Below are 20,396 nucleotides of genomic sequence, written 5' to 3'. Positions count from 1 at the left end.
TAAATAATATGCTTCTCTTCTCTTATAGGGTGTGTGAGGTTTTGCAATTTTCTTTATCCCTTGTATTGTGTTGAAAGTCTTGTAATTCTCTGTCTGGATGAGGAAATGGAATTTGGCATATTCGTAATTTCACTTTTCTATGAGCTGATCTGATTGGCCAATTCATTATCCCATGTTCCACGTCTGAATATTTAACTAAGACACATTATCCCATATTCGTAAATTATATATTAATGACATGACTCATTTAAAGAAAAAATTATAATATTTTTACAAAATGCTAAATACACTACAACTTTTACTATAGGATCCTTATAAAATGACATGATAATAAATATAATTAATAAGTTATAACTACCCATAAATAAATATTTAAATTATTTTTATAATTGACAATTTTGTAGTTGTAATTTGTGAACTCAATAGTCAAAGTCATCACCGTTAAAGTTTTTTTTTTGGATTCGTCAATACAATACAATACAGTTAAGGTTGTCAATATATTTAAGAAGAATAATTATTGATTTATATCGAACTATGCATAGAGTAATGCTACAACGTGTTTCCATTTTCGGCACAAAATAGCATGACATCACAGCGACAACAAAAATGTAAGTTCATTTGTACGTTAATGTATCTATGTCTTTAACTAGGTTCCCAAACGTTTGGAAAAGTCCAAGTTATGGGCCCCACAACCTTATGAATCTCTACTCTCAAAAACTTGGTAATACCGATTTCCACCAAGTCAACTTGGAATTCCAACATCATCGCATTCCATGCCATGTGTCATTAACGTGCATATTGCATATGACTTGCTAAACCTTACTTAAGTGTGTGTTATGAGCTTTGTAATTTAATTGATTAACACCTCATAATTTTATTATATATAGGAAAATAATAAGTTAATGAAGTAACTCATTAACAAGTTTAAGCTAATGAGATGTGTAAGGGTTAGACAATTTAACTAATGAAGTATTACTATGTGAGTTACTGAGTGGTGTTTTATTTTATAAAATTATTTGTTATCAAATTATTTTTTTATTGGTATAGTTGTTTGTTTACATTGTTAATGATCGCATATTTAATATGCCCCCTTCTTGCCCTCTTCCCTTTGTGTTGTCATTGTCATACTTTCCCGTCCAAGAACTTGCCTTTGTAGTCAAAGGCATATTTAAGGCATACTTTCCCAACCAAGAACTATGCACTTGGATGATTTTCCGTCCAAGAACAGAACTTGTCAAGAACTTGTCATTGTCGTCAAATGCATACTTTCCTGTCCAACGGTTGGAAAATAATGAATGCGCATCATCTAACACTCCCTCCCTTGATGCCCCTTTCAAGGGAGAAATTATTGGGACCTCCAAGAGGACCACTAATATGGTCCTCCTAGGTCTTGCCACCCAATAAGATTATGCCACCTAGCCATTTTATAAAACTCAGCTCCACATCATCTTACCCATTAACTTAACTATAGTTAGCAAATCAAACCAAGGTTAAAACTCAACTCCATTTAACCACAATCGGATTTAACCCAAAATCAAACCGTGTTAACCCACTATGTTAGCCACTTCTCACCCAATTTCTGAAACCCAAAATTTTATTTTACCCACTCAATCCTCTTCCCTCTCCCTTCCCGCATCATTGGACGAGTCCTTCAAACAATCTTATGCTGGGCTTTCTTTCTTCTCCCTTAGATGAATAGTGAGTATAATTGACTGTAAGCTATGGCTGAAGTGGTTGCTGGAATCCACACACCACCATTGCAACTAACCACGATTGATCAAGGTGTATGTTACAAAGGCTCATTTCACTCTGCAATGTATCATTCTCTTAGCTTTGTTTTGTTTTTATGTAGTTTATAAATATTGTGCCTTTTACGTGTTTGATAAAAGCCCAAGATGAGAAATAGTTAAAATAATAGAATTTTTATGTGTTGTTTTCTTTCTATCTAGTTTATAGATATTAAAAATTAAATTTTTATGAGTTCGTGGTGTGAATTGTTAGAATCCATTCCATACCCCTGCCTACTTTTTGTTTTTGAGTTTATTAGATGTCATTCTGTTTCTTTGGTCTTGAAACAGAGCAAAAGTTCTAAACAAACCTTATGTTCAAAATGTAAAAATAGTTCAATTTTTTTTTTCTTACAGTTAATAGTTTATACACGCACACACATCATTCTAACCATTATTATTTTATTTTTTATTATCCTTTTGATTTGAGTTTCCTTAGAATTGTGTTTTGTGATGTTTTTAATTATAGATATTAGAGCTGATGAAGAACTACAAGATGTTAAAAATTTGCTTGGAATGGTGGTGCACAGTCAGGAGGAAGCATATAAATTGTATAATGATTATGCTATACGAATTGGGTTTAGTGTCCGAAAAGAAAAACTCAGTTATGCAAAAAATGGTGTAAGACAGCGAGAGTATGTGTGTTCAAAAGAAGGATTTCCATGAGATGGTGAACATTTGGATGATGAGAAATTCAAAAGATTACAAATTAGGACTAGTTGTGAAGCTAGTATCTGGCTTACAGTGACAAATATTGTTAAGTGGAAGGTTATTATTCATTTCAATCCTAATCATAATCATGAGCTGGCCAAGCCTGAAGAAAGACCGTTTTTAAGGTCGAATCAAAAAATTATTGACGCTCAGTATGACATGCACATTTTTTTATTGATGTTTATATTTAAAACACGAAACGAGTACCTTAACGAGTCTATGTGAAAATGATTATTCCAAATTTAATGGGTGGGGGTAGAAGTAGAAAGTCAATAGCCTTACGATAACGTGCTATAGCATTACTCTCAAAGATGGGACCATCAGGTGTTTCCAACACCGGAACCTAGAAAAATGACAGATTTAGTATTAGAAGCTTTTATCAGACTAAAAAAATGATTACCAAATATAGAAGTATACCTTGCTGATTGGGTTTAGCTTGAGAAATTCGGGAGTTTTATTAGTGACATTCATCTCAAAATTTGGGTCCAGTCCCACTTTCACACCACTATACTCTGCAACAATAAGTATCTTGAGAGCATTTGTGTTCGTATTTGCTGCATGCAATATCTGCCATGTTGATCAAGCGGATACATTTAATTTGGTAACAAAAATGATTAATCAATAAAAAATGCTATGTCCACAACAAATCTTATGTAATATATAGGTTGTTATGGGTAACCAAAATAGTAATTCAAGTTGTAGACTCAAATTAAAACTAATTATAACTAATCCAAGGTGCAAAGTTTGAGGATTGTTGCTTCCACTGCACTGATTCATCAGGGGATGGATGAAAAGCCTCATTCCGCTTACAGTTTTCTTCAGGGAGTGGTTACTGACTCTGTCACATTGTGTAACATGCCAGGCTCTAGTATTGTCCTTAATCTGTCAGGTACCACGTGGAATGTGCGGCCAAATTTGTGTCCACAACCTAATTTTGATCTGTCTTTTGCTGATGGTGCCACAAAGATGGAGTCCTCCCTAGATGGTGCTAATAATTCTATGACACTTGTCAACCTGGCAGTGGCAGTGGTTTTCTTCAACAACCAACTCCTACATCTTCGGGGATTGCAGTGACTGATGCTAATGTTCATACCACCAGGGATTCCCATTTGGCTTTTAATGGGGACTATTTCGTTGGAGGTTTTTAAGGGGGACTATTTGGAATTTCAGACCATAATTAAAATAAAAAAAAGATATTATAACCTTTTACTTTGGCACTTATAAATTTTTTTTGACTGTATCTTTCAAAATGCAAACCTTCTGATTTGAAATTGTTTAGCATTCTGATTTCTGACCCAATTTAGGACTAGGAATACTGAATTTGATGGTTCTGATATGCCATGAGATCTGGCTTAAGTGGCACTTCATTGTCCCACAAGAATAGAGAGAGAGAGAGAGAGAGAGAGAGGGAGAGAGAGAGAATTTTGTTCCTCTTTGGGTGTACTACCAACCAACTCCTCTGGTTCCGAGTGTTAAAGGCAGGGGGAGACTGGCTCAGCTGTGGCACATTTTCCTTCAAGCACAATCAATGTTCTTTATTTTGGTTGCCAAAGAATCACTGAATCACATCATTTTTTTCTTTTTCTTTTTTATTTTTTATTTTTTATTTATTTATTGAAGGCTGCATCAGATGATGATAATTGTGACCATCCCATGATTGCATATGCAACTGTCAGGAAATCATTGTTGAATCCATTAACCCATCACAATTTATAAATCTTGTTTGTTCTGGATTCAATGTATTTGGTGATCATTCTTTGCTAATAGGGCTGTATGATCTATATTGCAGACCTTGCTTGCTGGGAAGACAAAAAAATTTCTTACAAGATTTTCATTGGTCATTGCTGCAGAGTACATGCGTGAGAAAGTCAAACTGGCCCCAACTTTTGAGATTGGTATCTCAAGATGAACCCTATTAGGAGGTATGGTTGTATATTGTGGAATTTGTGGTAATCTACACTACTATCATATATTAGTATTATAAAACGCTTTAATAATAATCTATTATCCTTATAGGTTCCTATGTTGGAAACACCTTATGGTCCAGTATTCGAGAGCAATGCTATAGCACGTTATGGTAAGACCAGGGACTGTCCTCCCCCCACCCATTAATTTTGGTGATTCTCTGAAGATTGCTATTTTGCGACTTACGGGCTTTTTAACGTTTGCTGCAGTTACTCGCCTGAAGCCCTGAAGGCTGACAATCCTTTATATGGTTCTTTTCATATTGGTGATGTTAGATGTTTATAACTACTGATGGCGTTCTCTCTTTCTGCATGTGTGTGTGTTATGATGCTTATTGTTACATCTGCATAAATTTTCAGGTCCACATACAGCAGTGGATTGATTTTGCATCATTTGAGATTGATGCTAATATTCTAGCATTTTATAGACCTGGATCGGATATGCAGTATACCTTCCTCTGGTGAGTTGCATCATCTTTTATTATGGAATTGTTTTAATTCTTTTTTGGCATCTAAATGATGACCAAGCTTAATGTAAAATAAAAATTAATGTAGGCAATATATATCCTACATAAAAATTCTAAATTCTCATAATCCCAGCATAACTATGCACTGCCTACATGGGCCATATCTGATGTGTATAACTTTTGCATGAAGACTGAGGAAGCTGCAACTTCTTCATTGAAGAGAGAGCTGGGTGCTGTAAACACTAGTCTTGCCTCAAAACACTTTCATGGTTGGGCATTCCGTGAGCCTGGCTGACATTGTTACGCCATGCAAATTATGTGGGCTTCACTCAACTGATGATTAAGAGCTTTACCTCTGAGTTCCCTCATGTGCAAAGATACTTCTGGAACCATGGTGAATCAGACTCAGACTGTCCTGGCTTTTAGGCTTTTACAAAGAAGCCATCTCAGCCAAAAGAATCTGCTAAACCAAAGCCTAAGGATGAAACCAAAAAAGAAGCCAAAAAGGAGGAGCCAGTGAAGCCCAAGCTAGAAACTGGTGCAGAAGAGGAGGAGGCTCCCAAGCCCAAACCTAAGAATCCTCTCGATCTACTGCCTCCATGTAAGATGATACTGGATGGCTGGAAGAGGCTGTACTCAAACACAAAGACCAACTTCCGTGAGGTTGCTATTAATCTCTGCTTTAGTCATCTTCCTTTGATAATGGCATATAGGCATTGGTAGTATAATTTGCATTTAATGTTTCCTTTAGCTTTAGTTCCTATGTGTTAATTTTCTCAAGAAGTCCCCATGAAGTTATCATTCATACGATGAGGTTGCTATCTTTTAAAACGTTTGTATGATCAGTTAAAAAAAAGGGGGTGCGTATAGATTATGTACATTAGTTGAAGAAAGTGACTGGCTTATATACTAATAGAATTTGTTAAGTTTTCAGTTCAATCACCTGGTCCATTTCTTCTGTTTTAAAACCTTTTGAGTCTGCCATTTGTCATTCCTTTTCTCCATATGAGCCTGTTCTCTACATTATATGTCACTTGCTGCTATCTCTAGGTACAATGATGATAATACCGTTTCCTTTGTAACACTAAACAAGGTTGGTGGATTTCTTCAGAGGATGGAACTAGCACTCAAACATGCATTTGGAAAGATTCTAGTGATTGGATCAAAGCCACCCTTCAAGGTGAAAGGACTGGCTTTTTCATGGGCCAGAAATACCACAGTTTGTGCTTGATGAGTGCTATAACATTGAGCAATTTGAGCTATATGACTGGAAAGAGGTTGATATCACAGAAGAATACCAAAAGGAACTTGTGAATCAGATTATTGAAGATCACGAACCTTTTGAGGGCGAGCCTCTTTTGGTGCCAAGTGCTTCAAGTGACTGACCCCAATTAGTCCCTAGATTAAAAGTTGTATTTTGTGTGTGTTTTTGCTGCTAGTGTTTTTCTTGACTGTGTCCTAAACAGTAGTCTAGCCTTTTTTTGTTTGAGTGACTTATTATATTTCTAAGTATGTTTGTGCTGTTTCAATATTCTACATAATAGAATCATTTGTGCTAGATATATGGTTGCATGTTGATGGTATGCAAATGTATATTAATAGAGTTTTTATCATTTTAAACTAATGGATTGTTATCTGATTAATTGTTTGTTTTCTAGCCATGGTTTTCTTATTTAAGGCTGTACATATATCTTTGATTTTGATCCTAACTTTAGTTTCTGGTTTCAGAATAGTGATGTGATGAAATTTCTGATATCTTATAACAGTATACAATACACACATAATACTTTTGTATTACTCTTCATTGAATGAGTAGTGATGTGAGTGTTCTTCTTTAGGCCTCTAAATAGATCACTTGTAAACTTTGTCTAATTATCATTAATTATAATGAAGCATTTCAATTCTTCTGTAGAGGTTACTTCTGGATCTATTGTATCTCTCCTATTAAAAAAAAAAACATGATTAATTTTGATACCATGTTATGGAGGAAAAAAAAAAAAAAAAAACAACAACAACAACAAAGAGAACATGAAGGACTTGATATGGTTTATATTCAGAGAGAATTGGGGTTAATTACATGCTTTGATAGATTGGGGTTATATATTCAAAACAATTGAGATCCCCCACATGTATTCATTCGTCCAATAAGAAGTTGGACACATAACATAAGCAGTCTGTAAAAATATTATAAAATAGTTTGTGGTCATAATATTACTCTTTTCATGAGTAATGTTAGAAATACAATTTTTTTTACAAAAAAATTTATAAATTACTAGTGTGGTGAGTGGTTATTGGTAAATAAAAAAGTGATGTTATTAATGGTTGGTTAAAATGAAAACTAATAAGAAGTTAGACATATCAGCAAATTGTAAAAATGTTGTAAAATAATTTGTGGTGGTAGTGTTACTCTTTTCATATAGACCAAGGTAAGTTAATACTTCAACATTTCAATGTTAAGTTTCTCTCTCATGCATCTGGAAACCTCTAATAAAATTTTTCGCTCTATCATTTTATTTATGCCTTGAAATGTCTCCATGGGATATTAACAAATTTGGTCTCACAAATTTAGGAATTTGTGACTAATTTACCTTTTAATGGGGTGCATATATATGAAGGGAAATAGACTAGAATATTGAAGCTTAATAGTTCATGGACAAAGTCTGGGTATAACTTCGACTAAAAAAATTAACATGATTACATGTTTTGAAAATCTAATTGTTGGATTATATATTTTTTATGTCTTGAACATGCACATCAAATTTCGCATCAATCGAATGTTATTTACTATTTGAAATTTACTTTTAAACTACAAAAAATTTAAACATTTAATTGATGATATAACTATTAATCTTTAACTTTCTTGAAATTTTGCAAGCATGAAAAATATAAGAAAAAAATGTAATCTAATAGTGGATTTATTAAAATTCACATCTGATGAAAAGAATTTTGAGTGGAGCTGTAATTCTGTCCATAGTTAATAAAAACCATTTAAGGCAAATATGTTCTTAGATATGTTTTTCTTGCACAATGTGTGTTATGTTTGAGCACACAAACCTATATACAATATTTATATGTCAGTGATGTAATTAATTAAATAGGGTTAAATTTGCTATACATAAATTGTTTTACATAGTTTAAAACACACCTCAAAAGTCAATTAAAATCATGATTTAAAGTCACAATTTTCAACATAAAATTGTTCTTGGGTGTGTATAAAATAGTTTGTATGTAATAAATATTACTCAATTAAATAAGTCCCACTATGACTAGTAATAATAAAAATGTGTGTTTAATATAATATCTTTCAATATAAGGTGTTGGGGGGTTCCATTTGTTTGGTTTTCAATTTGAAAATAACCCCCCCCCCCCAATGGTTTTCATCCTTTATTTATTTATTTTTTTGTGATAATTATAACATGATGTTAATTAAGTAATTTGAACACTTTCTCCTCAAGACTTTTTGTGCATTGCAATTCGAACACTTTCTCATCTATACTTTTTGTGCATTAGGAGGTGCCAATTAATAGGAATTTTTCCAAATGGCTTTCTCATAAGTGAAAAAGAAACTTGTTGGTTGATTGAGTCCAATCATAAAGGGGGAAAAATGGCACAACTTGTATTACAACTCGCCCATGTGGTGAATTGTGAGTGTTAAATGTGTGATGGTGGAACTATATGGGGACACATTTCTACCCCTCACAACTCACCACATGAGCAAGTTGTAGCACAAATTGTACAACTTTATGTGGCGCAAGCATTACTCTATCAAAAACATGGACCAAGAAGAAAAAAGGAATCATTTGTTGGTGCACCAAATAATAACAAAATATCACATTAACAAGGGACCATTTATTGTATCAAAATGAAGTGACCATTATTGTATCAAAACGGTCAACAAAGTATCATTGAAGTTGCTGGGCAAATAGTTTACACCTCATTGTGGTAATCCTTTTTGCATTAAGCAAGCGTAAATTTTTTGTTTGTTTGTTTGTTTGTTTGTTTGTTGAGAATACTAAGTATTTTAACACACATACAGGAAGAGGGAGAAAATATCTTAAAGAAACTTACAGTAGTGTATATCCAAAATGGTCTAACTCTTGGATACACAGCAATTATAAAAGTAATTATTATTAATAATTGCTCTTTTTCCCCCTAATTATAATTAATGAAAAATGAACTAGGTGGCTATTTACTAGCGTCTTTTTTCCCCTTTCCACACACATATAAGTCATTATCTGTTAGTGTGGATGGAGTTGGTTCCTTCAGATGTAGTCAATTTTGTTTATGCTGATTTTCCAGCTACTTGATTAATAAAATGATAGATTTTTTTCTTAAAAAAAAAAGTCATTATTTGTTGACTATCATACTGCGGCTTCTTTGATTCTTTTTTCTCCATCAGGTTCTTATTGGCAAAACTATTTTTATAGACCATGATTGTTAAAATTGGGATCCAGATAGTAGGATCTTATGAACCCACCTAACCAAAATAATTAGGATGTTAAATTACTGATTTTTCAAAAAACTCAAGCGTAAAAGTAAGTATTATTAATAATTGCTCTTTTTCCCCCTAATTATAATTAATGGAAAATGAACTAGGTGGCTAATTACTAGCCTCTCTTTTCCCTTTCCACACATTTAAGTCATTATCTATTGACTATCATATTGCGGCTTCTTTGATTCTTTTTTCTCCATTAGGTTGTTATTGCCAAACCTAGTTCCATAGATTGTGATTGTTAAAATTGGAATCCAGATAGTAGGATCTTACGAACCCATCTAACCAAAATAATTAGGATCATACCAGGATCGTAAGTGTTAAATTACTGATTTTTCAAAAAATTTAAGCATTAAAAAATAGTTAATTTATTCATTTAATCTAACAGTAATTAAGATAGGAAGAGAAACATTACGTTTATATTGGCATGAGTGTATATTGGCGCGAGTATCCCAAAATTCCTTTTCTCATTCTCTCTTTCTTTCTCTCTATGGGTCCTGTTGAGGAGGTAAACTTGGAGGATATAATAAGAAAGTATAAACCAATAATAGATTTGTTAAAATTTACATCCAATGGAAAAATATATTTAGTAGAGCTGTAACTTTGCTTGTAATTCATAAAAACCATTTAAGGCAAGCATGCTCTTAAATATGTTTTTCTTGCACAATGTGCGTTAAGTTTGAGTAAAAAAACCTGTGTTTTACAATATTTATATGTGAGTAATATAGTTAATTAAGTATGGTTAAACTTGTTGCACACACAAACCATTTTACATAGTTTTACACACCCCCTAAAAAATAATTAAAATAGAAAAAATTCACGATTTTCAACTTGGAAAATCACTTTTGGAGATGTGCGTACTCAATTAAATAAGTGCCACATTGACTGGTGATAATAAAAATGTGTGGTTGATATATATATATGTGTGTGTGAGTGATAGAATCTTATTCTAACATAATTTAAATATATATGCATGTGAAACTTCTTCCGAAAGACTTAACTCCTAGCCATTACCCCTACCTCACAAAAACTTATATTTATGGAATAACTATAACACTAAAGACTCTGTTGTAGGGTTCCAACTGTTTGGATTTCAATTTGAAAATTAAAAATCCCCCAATGGTTGTCATCCTAAAGAGGATCCCATAGAGAAAAAGAAACGCATCATCGGTTGAGTGCCATTGGCTTTGGGTTCTCAACCTGATAGCACAGTGCTGGCTAGCGGCTGATCAGAGCCTGGGGGAGGGGCGGAGGGGTGGGGGGAGGGGCGGAGGTGGGGGGGGGGGGGGGAATAATGTCAAAAGACACCAAATAACACCAAAATATTCCTTGAAAGATAGTGGGATGTCAACCTTCCAAGTTGTAGTTTTAGATGAAAGTTATAGGCTACATACAAATTAATTCTAAGTGGAAGATCAAGCTACACTGAATCCCTTTATATTTAATTATTAGCTCATATAATTTTTAGTGACTACAAGAACTACCAACTTATTTTTGATCTTCATCCTATGGGCTAAGTGGGATTCGTTCAATTTGCAAAACTTGGGAAAGGAGTGATATTACATCGATCTAGACACTATATCCATGATTCATTAGGTCTTTCTTCATTCAAATATATTCTTTCTACCAAAGTTGCGATATTGAAATTTCACGGAAAGGTTTCACCAATGTTGCTTTGTCAGAAAGAAATTCCCGAGACACACTTTCCATGGCTGGTCGGGACTTTGGGTTGGAATGTAAGCATGCAAATGCTATTGTTGCAACAAGGGCAATATCTTGCACATCCCCTATTGGAGGCAAGAGGCGTGGATCCAAGACATCCTTTAGAGGGAATGAGAAAATTTACGTGAATGGCATTGAAGTGGAATTTTTTGGGGACGTGTTTAATTGGGTCAATAATATTTGTACTAGTAATAGTAATAACAATAGTGGTACTAGGTGGATTGGGCATAGTGTATTTGTTTTTCAAGTTGGCGATGGTGGGGTGTGGCCAGAAATGGTAGGTCCAGAGAAGAGATTAATGAGGAAGAGCTTATTGGTTTCGTCGAGGTCTGGTTCAACACCATCGGTGACACGGTTGTCGCGGTTGCTGTCATGTTCAAGTGTGTTGCAATGGGTGGAGGAGAATAGTGATGGAGGGAGAAGTTCATGTTCTTCATCCACTAGGTCATGTGGGAGAAGTTCATGTTTTTATTTTCTCAGCTCGGGACCACCTCATAGTTCATGTTTGTTTTTTGACATGCTGGGATAGTTCTATTGCGTTTTTAATCCGGTGGGCCAAAATAGACAAATGCCCTTTTCATGCAAAAAAAACTATCATTTTTTCCTTTTTTCCAAACTAATTAAGGAAATACTCTTATTTTGAAACTCAATTTTCTCAAAATTAAGTTTTAATGTAAAACTCAATTGTAGAAAATCGAGTATGGGGCAATCAAATTAAAAAAAAAAAAAAAATTGCATGGAACTTGAGTTCATAGAGCTCGAGTTCCATGTAAAAACGCCGTTACAGGGCTCCTTGAACGCAGCTATATGATCAAACTTAAAAAAAAAAAACTTGCAAGTTTGATCGCTCCATACCTATAGTTTTTTTGAAGCCTTATAGTGGCATTTTGAAGTCCTATAGTGGCGTTTTAAAGCCTTATAGTAGCATTTTAAAGCTCTATAGTGGCATTTTAAATGAAACTCAAGTTTATCCATGCAAGTTTTTTTTTTTATTTTTTTATTTTTTATTTTTTTTAAGTTTGATTGCCTCATACCTATAGTTATGTTCAGGGAGCCCTATAGTGGCATTTTTGCATGGAACTCGAGCTTCATGAACTCGAGTTCCATGCAAGTTTTATTTATTTATTTAATTTTAAGTTTGATTATATAGCTGCGTTCAAGGAGCCCTATAGCAGCATTTTAAAACCCTATAGCGGCGTTTTTGCATAGAACTCGAGCTCCACGAATTCGAGTTTCATGCAATTTATTATTTATTATTTATTATTATTATTATTATTATTTTTAAAAGTTTGATCACTCCATACTCGATTTTCTACAAATTGAATTTTACATTTAAACTCGATTTTGAGAAAATCGAGTTTCAAAATAGGGACATTTCCTTAATTAGTTTGAAAAATGGGGTAAAATGCTGAATTTTTTTGTGTGAAATGGGCATTTGCCCATTTTGACATAATCTGGTGTACTGAAATGTGTAAATGATAAAAAAAAAAAAAAAATTTAATTGAAGTTTGAAAAAATTGATCTAAGGGTTAAGATTTCTTTTAAAACTAATTTAAGAATTCATACAAGAGTTTTTTTAGAAGAATTTTCATACAAGAATTAAAAGATTAAAATTGAATTTTCTAACTTTCAATCTAAACTATTTGAAATACTATTGCACTGTTTGAATCTCAATCACTTCTACTGTATTTTATTTGTCTTGATAAGACATTGTATTATTGAAAGGGCAATGACACTCTTTTTTACATTCATTTTCGTATTTTAAAATGTGGAAATTTTTGCATAAATTATGAATATTGATGTAGAATAATGGATGTAAACAAGTATAAAATGATAATTCTATTTCGTATAGTAGTCCTTTTATCCATATTTTTCATTAAGTGTCACATAAATATTTTTCATGTGTTTAATTAGTTTATTCAATAAAATAATGCCAAATCATTTTTGTAGCTTAATTTTTTTATTTATTTTAAAAATGACATAACATAATATAGATGGACTAAATACATGTGACGAGCTTATGTGGCACTTAATGAAAAATAAGAATGAAGAGACTGTTGATACAAATGGAATAAAATTTCAAGGGGTAAAATTCAAAGTTTGAAATTTTAGGGCGTAAAATCTAAACACCCAAACTTTTAGGGGTGGAGTTTGTAATTTAGTCTAAAAATCATTATGTATGTCTAAAACCACTGTTTGGTTCTTATAAAAAAAAATGGAAAATTTATTAAGGTAATCAAATTTGGAGTTTTTTGGAGTACATCATTGCAATTCTAAAACATAAAGTGGAAATTTATTAAGATAATCAAATTTGGAGTTTTTTGGAGTACATCATTGCAATTCTAAAAAATAAAATAGAAAATTTATTAAGATAATCCAATTTGGAGTTTTGGTGTACATCATTGCTACTCTAACTATGATTACCTTAATAAAATTTTCTATAAAAAATTTTTTCTTGGACAAAAAAAAAGAAAAAGAAAAAGAAAAAAGGAGCCTCTGAAGAGTTTCCCACGTCACAAAGAGGCAACTACGTACACCAAAACCTTAGTTATCACCAACACCTTGGAAACCACCTATTGTGTAGTAAGTACGTTGTTCACTGTATCTAGAGGTTACAGCACGTTGTTCATCCATGGTGAATCTTGAGGAATTAATAACATCAAACACATGCTCACCATCCAGATCGACTAGCTAGGTAGAGCTCTCTGGTCAGGGAGGATTGACCTTGAAAGAGTAAACCTACGACTCTACGTCTCCTCTAGAGAATCGTCAACACAATAACAAACATCAACCAGTTATGGAAATAAAAAGGTATACGTAGAAGAAAATGGATGTGTAGAAGGTTTTGCACGGGTATGGAAATACAAAGATACAGACTACAGTGAACATTGTATATATTATTGATTGCGATAAGATGGATAATGAAATTGAAAGGTGGCGGACAGAAGCAAAAGAAATGAATATTTTATAATACAAAAGTTGTGTAAACGAACAAATCATTAAGAAAAATATTGATAGAATAATGCTAATCATTAAGACAAGAACATGATGATGATGATGGTGGTGGTAGCTAGAGTATTCAAAAACGAAAAAGCGTAAAGAATAGAAGAATAGTGAACAAAACCACTAAAAAATATTTTCATTTTTATTTTATAAAAACACTGTTTGCATTGGATCCGTACAAAACCCATTGTTTGGTTCTCTCATCTCTCACTCTCAGTTGCTCTCCCAGAAACTCCATAGGTCTTACACTCTCTCTCTCTTCTTCTCTCGGATTATACTTTGATCCTTTCAATGGAACTATTCGATATTTTCTGAAAATTTTGTCTTTAGAGAATCAAACGCCTTGTTTTTCCATTATTAATTACTTTACGTGCGTATGTTTTTATTTTTGTTTTGTAAAGGCAGATTTGACTTTTGAGATCTGAGAGAGACGTTTTCTCTTTTTTCTTTCAGTGAAGACATGGCTCTGGTGAGTTAAATTGGATGAATCATTTATTTGATTCCATGCATTTCTTACCAATCACTTATCTGTTTTATTTTATCTTTTCTAAAGCTCGGGACCACCTCATATATGGTTCATGTTTGTGTTTTGACCTGCTAAGATAGTTCTATTGGGATTTAAATCCTGTGTATTGTAAAACGTGTATGTAATTAGCACACGTGATTAAAAAAAATTGTTCAAAGGGTTAATATATATATAATATTTATAAAAATCGATTCAAGGGTTATTAAAAGTGAATTTAACATTTAATCTCATTTTGTCTTGTAAGGACTTGGGATAATGTATTGTTGCACTTATTTTATATGTCTGTTATTTTACGATCACTTTCATATATTAACATTTTTACATCAATTATGAAAATAAATGTAAAATAGTAGATGTAGATAAGAATAAGAGATAGTTTCCCTTTGTTGGAGTCTAATAGAAGGGTTTTATTTCAATTCTTTTTTATTTTATTAAATTTTTTTAGAAGAATTCTTTATTTACTTTGATACACACTTTGGTGTATAGAATACGGACTTCCTTTGTATTTTATTTTATTAAATGTAATAATCAAGTGGTTTTTAACCATATCACTCGTAGATTAATTAATGTAACTCAAGTATTAAGTTGGTGATTAAATTTTTCATTGGAATAATTGATTCCTAGATATTGGGGTTGTGACAAATTAAACACCAACTGGACTTGAGTTTGGTTTAGAAGCTACTAAAAGATAATAAGGGATTTAATATGCTGAAGCCTGAAAAATGATGAATTGATGATCTCTTACCGTATCTTTTGCACAAAAGTGGATTCCAAGTAAAACTTGTTTAATTCGAAAGTAGACATTTGGATCTTCAAAAAACACAAAAATTTGACCCAATTTGGGTTTAGAATGAATGAGATATAGTCATTCAAAGTTGTCACAAGTGTTCTCTTAGAGAATTTCGCTCAAGCAAAAAAATTCTCACTCGATACTTATTGCAGCAAACATTAAACTAACCTTGAAGCCCTACAAATTAACCTAATGATTCCCTATATAAAACCAACCCTTATTTTTTAAATTGAGAGGAGAGAGGTTGTTGTATCAATGTTAATTACTCTGAGTACAAACTTTTATTGAGTAAAAAGAATTCTAAATACCTTTTTATAAAGTGTTTTCTCCATATGAGATATTTTTTAGAGTTTCTCCTCGAAGGTGTCATTGTATGAAGTTTTGGTTATGGACGAGGTTCACTCATGGAGGAAGTTCATGTAGAAGGATTTTAGAACTTCTAGGGTCATTGTGGTGGGAAGGCAAACAAGACGTTTTCTGAGATTATAATAGGGAGTCTAAATGTACTAATTTGTTGTAAGTAGACTGTTATAATTGTTTATTTTAGTGAATTTTCTACGGGATTAAATCTTAGAACGGTTGCAATACTGATCCCAATTTTTTTTTTTTTTTTTTTTCATTTGGCTCACACATAAAATCCATAGTATATGATGTAGGGGTTCCCCGTGCTAATAATTGCTAATATCCCTTGCAAGCGAGTGCACTGTCCCCTCTGAAATTTATTAATTAGCCACTATAACAATTGATTAAAAGAAATACTATGTCTATAATATTTTAACGTACAACAAATTATAGGTGATAAATTATAATTTGCTCTAATTTGAGTCTACAATTTGAATTGCTATTTTGGTTACCCATAACAACCAATAACACCTATATACCACATAAGATTTGTTGTGGACATAACATTTTTCATTGATTAATCATTTTTGTTACCAAATTAAATGTATCCGCTTGATCAACATGGCAGATATTGCATGCAGCAAATACAAACACAAATGCTCTCAAGATACTTATTGTTGCAGAGTACAGTGGTGTGAAAGTGGAACTGGACTCAAATTTTGAGATGAATGTCGCTAATAAGACTCCCGAATTTCTCAAGCTAAACCCAATCGGGAAGGTATACTTCTATATTTGGTAATCATTTTTTTAGTCTGATAAAACTTCTAATACTAAATCTGTCATTTTTCTAGGTTCCAGTGTTGGAAACACCTGATGGTCCCATCTTTGAGAGCAATGCTATAGCACGTTATCGTAAGGCTATTGACTTTCTGCTTTTACCCTCACCCATTAATTTAGAATAATCATTTTTACATAGACTCGTTATTGTACTCGTTTGATGTTTTAAATGTAAACATCAATAATAAAAAAAAAGTGCATGTCGCACTTATTATTTTGAAAATTGTGTGTATCAAATGTATAACATGTATGAACATATTTTCTTTTAATTTTAAGGAACAGAGTTTTCAAAAATTCCTCTTACTTACTGCATGGTAGTTTAAAAATTTATATATTAGTTATGTGATTTATTTAAATGATTGAATGAATTATGTGATTTAAATTCATTTGGATAATCTTATAAATGGTCCTGTGAGCTCTTCTTTAGCTCGGTTTGGGAGAAAATTTTGTCAAATCTTGAGGAATCTCTTAAGGTTGTTATGTTGGAACTTACGGGCTTTTTATCTGTTCTGCAGTCACTCGCATCAAGCCCGACAATACACTTTTTGGTTCTTCTTTAATTGATTATGTGAGACCTTTATTACCACTGGTGATGCTCTTTATGTGTGTGCGTGTGCTTTATGCTTATTGAGTTGCTGTTATGAATGCTTGTATTTTCAGGGCCACATAGAACAGTGGCTTGAATTCACATCTGTGGAGATATATGGTAATATTGTCATTTGGTTTAAACCTAGAGATGGAGATGGACGTGCTGTGTACCTTCCTCAGGTGAGTTACAAATTAATAACATTAGTATATATCTACATTCTACTTACAAAATCTGAATGTTGTGTTACATGGCCGGAGTGTATTTGGGCTTTAGGTTTCTTAAGAGAATCTTTGCACACTTAATGTAATGTTTCTATTTTTATACTGAAAATTTTCTCTTTATCACTACGGGTGGAGGTAGGTATATAGCCAAACAAACAATGTTTAATTTTTGTGCACTTCGTGTGTGTGCGCTTGTTATTTAATTTATCTATACTATTATTGGTTTGAATTCTGAGAGTGCTCCTTGCACGTGTTGATGATCACCTCATAATTATGTCATGTTAGAATAATGATTAAATAATTGATTTCACATTTTTCTATTACTTTAAGCATTTGAGACAAATTGTAATTTATTAGAACCTAGCCCTATTTGATTTGTATAATTTTTCTTTTGTTTGCAAGAAGGTTGAGGAAGCTGCAATTTCGGGATTGAAGACAGCTCTAAGAGCTCTAAACACTTATCTTGCTTCAAACATGTACCTAGTTGGGCATTTCGTGACCCTGGCTGACATTGCCATGGCGTGCTACTTATATAAGGGATTCACGAAGCTCCTAACTAAGAGCTTTACCTCTATGTTCCCTCATGTGGAGAGATACTTCTGGACCTTGGTTAATAAACCGAATTTTAAGAAGATTTTAGGTGAGGTGAAACAGACTGAGACCGTTCCACCTGTTACATCGACAAAGAATCCTTCTAGTCAGCCAAAAGAATCTTCTAAATCGGAGCCTAAGGATGAAGTCAAAAAAGAGGAGCCAACAAAGCCCAAAACAGAAATTGGTGAAGAAGAGAAGGCTCCAAAGCCCAAACCTAAGAATCCTCTTGATCTACTGCCCCCAAGCAAGATGATACTAGATGAGTGGAAGAGGCTGTACTCAAATACCAAGACCAATTTCCGTGAGGTTACTATTAAAGGTATGAGTAGTGTTTGTTACACTTGTCTTCAAACAATTGTTTTTTGGGTGTGTATGCAAATGTGCGTGCAAAAAGTTTTGTTATAAAGGTATAAAGTATAACCTCTTCTTTTGGCTATACTAATCTTTGTCCTAGCTATATGTCAAGTTATCAACAATGTTACTTGCAAAATCAATTTTATAAATTTTTTCACAAAATCTGAGTGGTAGATTGTGATTAGTGAAAAATCAATTTCACTAATGATTTTTCACAAAGTTATGGACATTATTTATTGTATACCAATCATAACTTGTTATCTCAATAGTATCATTTGCATTAAATTTATTCTATACTTTTAGTTCATATCTCTATATTTTCTCAAACCTTGAAGTGGTATGTTTGGATTATGTTCATGCATTGAATAAAATGGCTAGCATGTACACTAGTATAATATGTTGAAGACTAAATTACATTTTTATCCTTAAAATTCATAATTATTTTCATTTAAATTTCTTCAAATTTGAAAATTTCTTTCTAGTCCATCAGAATTTTGAATGTGTTTTCAAAATGGTCGTTTCGTATATGCCTGTGACTTATCAAGCAGTTAAGAGGGGAAAAGGGGGATGAAAAAAGAAATAATGTTGTTTTGTTAGCACTTAGCTTAGCGGTTAAATTAGTCATTATGAAGATAGACGACCATTTTTAAATCAAATGTGAAGGTCCAAAAATGAATATCGCAAACTTAAGAGACCAAAATGAAAAAAACTTAACCTATAAGAATCAAAAGTGTAATTTAGTCTTTGTCGAATATTCAATTCCAATACCTTGACCATGTTATTATTTTGAAACATTGAAGTCCACCATGCATTAGAAATCCTTATTTATACCTTGATCATGTTCACAACATTTATATGTCACCTGCTGCTAAAACAATTTTCTTTTCATCATTGTTTCATTTTGTTTGTTGCAGGGTTTTGGGACATGTACGATCCTGAGGGATACTCTCTCTGGTTCTGTGATTATAAGTACAATGATGAGAACACTGTTTCCTTTGTAACACTAAACAAGGTCAGCGGATTTCTTCAGAGGATGGATCTAGCACGCAAATATGCTTTCGGGAAGATGCTAATGTTTGGATCAGAGCCACCCTTCAACGTGAAAGGACTGTGGCTTTTCCGTGGGCCAGAAATACCACAATTTGTGCTTGATGAATGCTATGACATGGAGCTATATGACTGGAAGAAGGTTGATATCACAGATGAAGACCAAAAGGAACGTGTGAATCAGATGATTGAAGATCACGAACCTTTTGAGGGCAAACCTCTTTTTGATGCCAAGTGCTTTAAGTGAATGACCCCAATTAGTCCCTGGATTAAGAGTTGTATTTTGTGTGTGTTTTTGCTGCTACAGTTTTTCTTGACATTGTTCAAAACAGACTGAAGTCTAGTATTTTTGTGTTTGAGTGGCTTAGTATATTTATAAGTATGTTTACACTGTTTCAATATCCTATATAATAGAATCATTTGTGCTAGATATATGGTTGCATGTTGATGGTATGTAAATGTATATAAATAGGGGTTTTATCATTTTAAACTAATGGATTGTTATCTGATTAATTGTTTTCTAGCCATGGTTTTCTTATTTAAGGCTGTACATATATCTTTGATTCCAATCCTAACTTTAGTTTCTGGTTTCAAAATAGTGATGTGATGAAATTTTTGATATCTTACAACAGTATACAATACATGCATAATAGTTTTGTATTACTCTTCATTGAATGAGTAGTGATGTAAGTGTTCCTCTTTAGGCCTCTAAATAGATCACTTTGTCTAATTATCATTTATAATGAAGCGTTTCAATCCTTCTGTAGAGTTTACTTCCCGATCTATTGTATCTCTCCTATTAAAAAAGATAAACATGATTTTGATACCATGTTATGGAGGAAAAAAAGAAAAAAGAAAAGAGGACCAAAACATAACTTAGATTTTCATGATAGAGTGAATGAAAAAAAAAAAAAAAAAAAAACATCAACAAGAACAGAGAGAACGTAAAG

At 32.8% G+C, this 20,396-nt stretch overlaps 1 protein-coding gene and 1 pseudogene across 1 annotated transcript; both read left to right on the top strand.

Moving 5' to 3' along the window:
* Positions 1-1,721: 1,721 nt before the first annotated feature.
* On the top strand, positions 1,722-6,310 carry LOC142636893 (elongation factor 1-gamma-like; annotated as a pseudogene).
* An 8,237-nt stretch (positions 6,311-14,547) lies between these two features.
* Positions 14,548-19,693, top strand: LOC142622680 (elongation factor 1-gamma-like). Its single transcript, XM_075796207.1, has 7 exons — positions 14,548-14,615; positions 16,433-16,582; positions 16,656-16,716; positions 17,157-17,209; positions 17,302-17,409; positions 17,857-18,364; positions 19,314-19,693. The coding sequence occupies exons 1-7, from the start codon at positions 14,607-14,609 to the stop codon at positions 19,691-19,693; spliced, it is 1,269 nt and encodes a 422-aa protein (XP_075652322.1). The 5' UTR covers positions 14,548-14,606.
* Positions 19,694-20,396: the final 703 nt, after the last annotated feature.

This window comes from Castanea sativa, chromosome 1, assembly GCF_040712315.1.
Source record: "Castanea sativa cultivar Marrone di Chiusa Pesio chromosome 1, ASM4071231v1".
Taxonomy (NCBI): domain Eukaryota; kingdom Viridiplantae; phylum Streptophyta; class Magnoliopsida; order Fagales; family Fagaceae; genus Castanea; species Castanea sativa.
Note: the sequence above shows the minus strand (reverse complement) of the source record. Positions and strands in the feature narration are given on the sequence as shown.

Coding starts and splice junctions, on each gene's coding strand:
- LOC142622680 (XM_075796207.1), top strand. Junction 17,210..17,301: donor GTTCTTCTTTAATTGATTAT/GTGAGACCTTTA, acceptor TTGTATTTTCAG/GGCCACATAGAACAGTGGCT. Junction 17,410..17,856: donor GTGCTGTGTACCTTCCTCAG/GTGAGTTACAAA, acceptor GTTTGCAAGAAG/GTTGAGGAAGCTGCAATTTC.